This window comes from Arachis duranensis, chromosome 4, assembly GCF_000817695.3.
Source record: "Arachis duranensis cultivar V14167 chromosome 4, aradu.V14167.gnm2.J7QH, whole genome shotgun sequence".
Lineage (NCBI taxonomy): Eukaryota > Viridiplantae > Streptophyta > Magnoliopsida > Fabales > Fabaceae > Arachis > Arachis duranensis.
In genome coordinates, this window is record NC_029775.3 from 119,755,895 (window position 1) to 119,757,319 (window position 1,425).

Sequence of the window (1,425 nt, forward strand, 5' to 3'; positions counted from 1 at the left end):
TTGTTGCATGAGCAAACTATCTTTTTTCATAATGGACTCTTGGACATCTGTCACCTCTAAATTCTTCCAATTCAAATATCTATAAATCTTTATTCAATAAAATCTGTACACTATAATTATCCTTAACTTCTATGTCAGAAACGTTAAAAAATACTGCGCCCACCAAGACAGACCGACACAACAATGAATACAAACTAAGGTGGTATAAGCAACGTTATAATGACCCAAAGAAATATCTGGGAGAAAACGTGTGTACCAGTGCGGGTGGTGATAAATTAGAAAAATCATAGATATTTATTCACTCACACAATCATCATCCGGCACCAAATTTCCTTTCCTGCGGCAAATGTGCCACTGCCACACAAACGATGCCAAGGCAGACTTAACCGCTAAGCTTTCCCTTTTAGCTTTCAATTCAACTCGATAAATAAATAAATATCTCTCTCTAGTCTCTTCCCCAATTCCTATCTAATAATAATATCTGTAACCATAACCACTACCCACCGCTATATACGGACACACCCCACAACCAAAATCAATAACGTTAATAATAACTGGAGCACCCTCTACTCTGCATAGATTCACACCAAAACGCAGCATCCTCTTGGCGTCGTTTAATTATTTAGTTACTATTTGTTGTTGTGATGATGGTGATGGTGATGGTGGGCGAAGGCGTGGGGTTTCAGGACCTACCGGAAGGCTGCATAGCGAACGTTGTGTCGTTGACGATTCCTCGGGACGCGTGCAGCCTTGCGCTGGTGTCGTCTACATTCCGATCCGCCGCTGAATCAGATTCCGTTTGGGATCGCTTCCTTCCCTCCGATTACAACGACATTGTTTCACAGTCCACCTCCTTCTCTTGCCGTTCCAAGAAGCAGCTCTATCTCTCTCTTTGCGAAAATCCGATACTCGTTGATGATGGCAAAAAGAGCTTTCAACTGGATAAAGCTTATGGGAAGAAATGCTACATGCTATCTCCAAGGATGCTCTCTATAGTGTAAAAAATAATATTATAGTTGAAAAGGTGAATCACTCAACTTAGTGTTATTGCAGCAACTGCTATCGATCATAAAAAATGGACCAGAGACATTGTTAGCAGAATCGAATTGGACCGGCTAGTTTAACCGAAAAACCGATGAACTGGATTCTATATCGATTCGATTCGATCTGGTGTACAAGGAATCGAACTTGTGTGAACCGGACAAATCTGAAATGAATGAAGAATTCCCTTAGAAAATATTTGTTGAGTTATTACACTTTATATACTATGTACTCTTTATGTACTCTCACAAAAAAATAATTACAATAGTAAATCTATTATTGATAAAGAAATAATTTAGGTGACAGATTTGATGGCTCTAGAGCTTCCAAATTTTTGCTTGATAATCTTGTTGATCGATTCGTTTGTAAGTCTTTCTTTCTTTA

General features: G+C 38.8%; 1 protein-coding gene across 1 annotated transcript; it reads left to right on the plus strand.

The window, feature by feature from the left end:
- The first annotated feature begins 647 nt into the window (after positions 1-647).
- On the plus strand, positions 648-1,001 carry LOC107486336 (putative F-box protein PP2-B2). Its single transcript, XM_016106880.2, has one exon. It carries the CDS (start codon positions 648-650, stop codon positions 999-1,001), a length of 354 nt encoding a protein of 117 aa, XP_015962366.2.
- The last annotated feature ends 424 nt before the right edge of the window (positions 1,002-1,425 follow it).

Bases quoted from the DNA above. Each gene is read 5' to 3' on its own strand.
- LOC107486336 (XM_016106880.2), top strand. From the start codon at position 648: ATGGTGATGGTGATGGTGGGCGAAGGCGTGGGGTTTCAGGACCTACCG.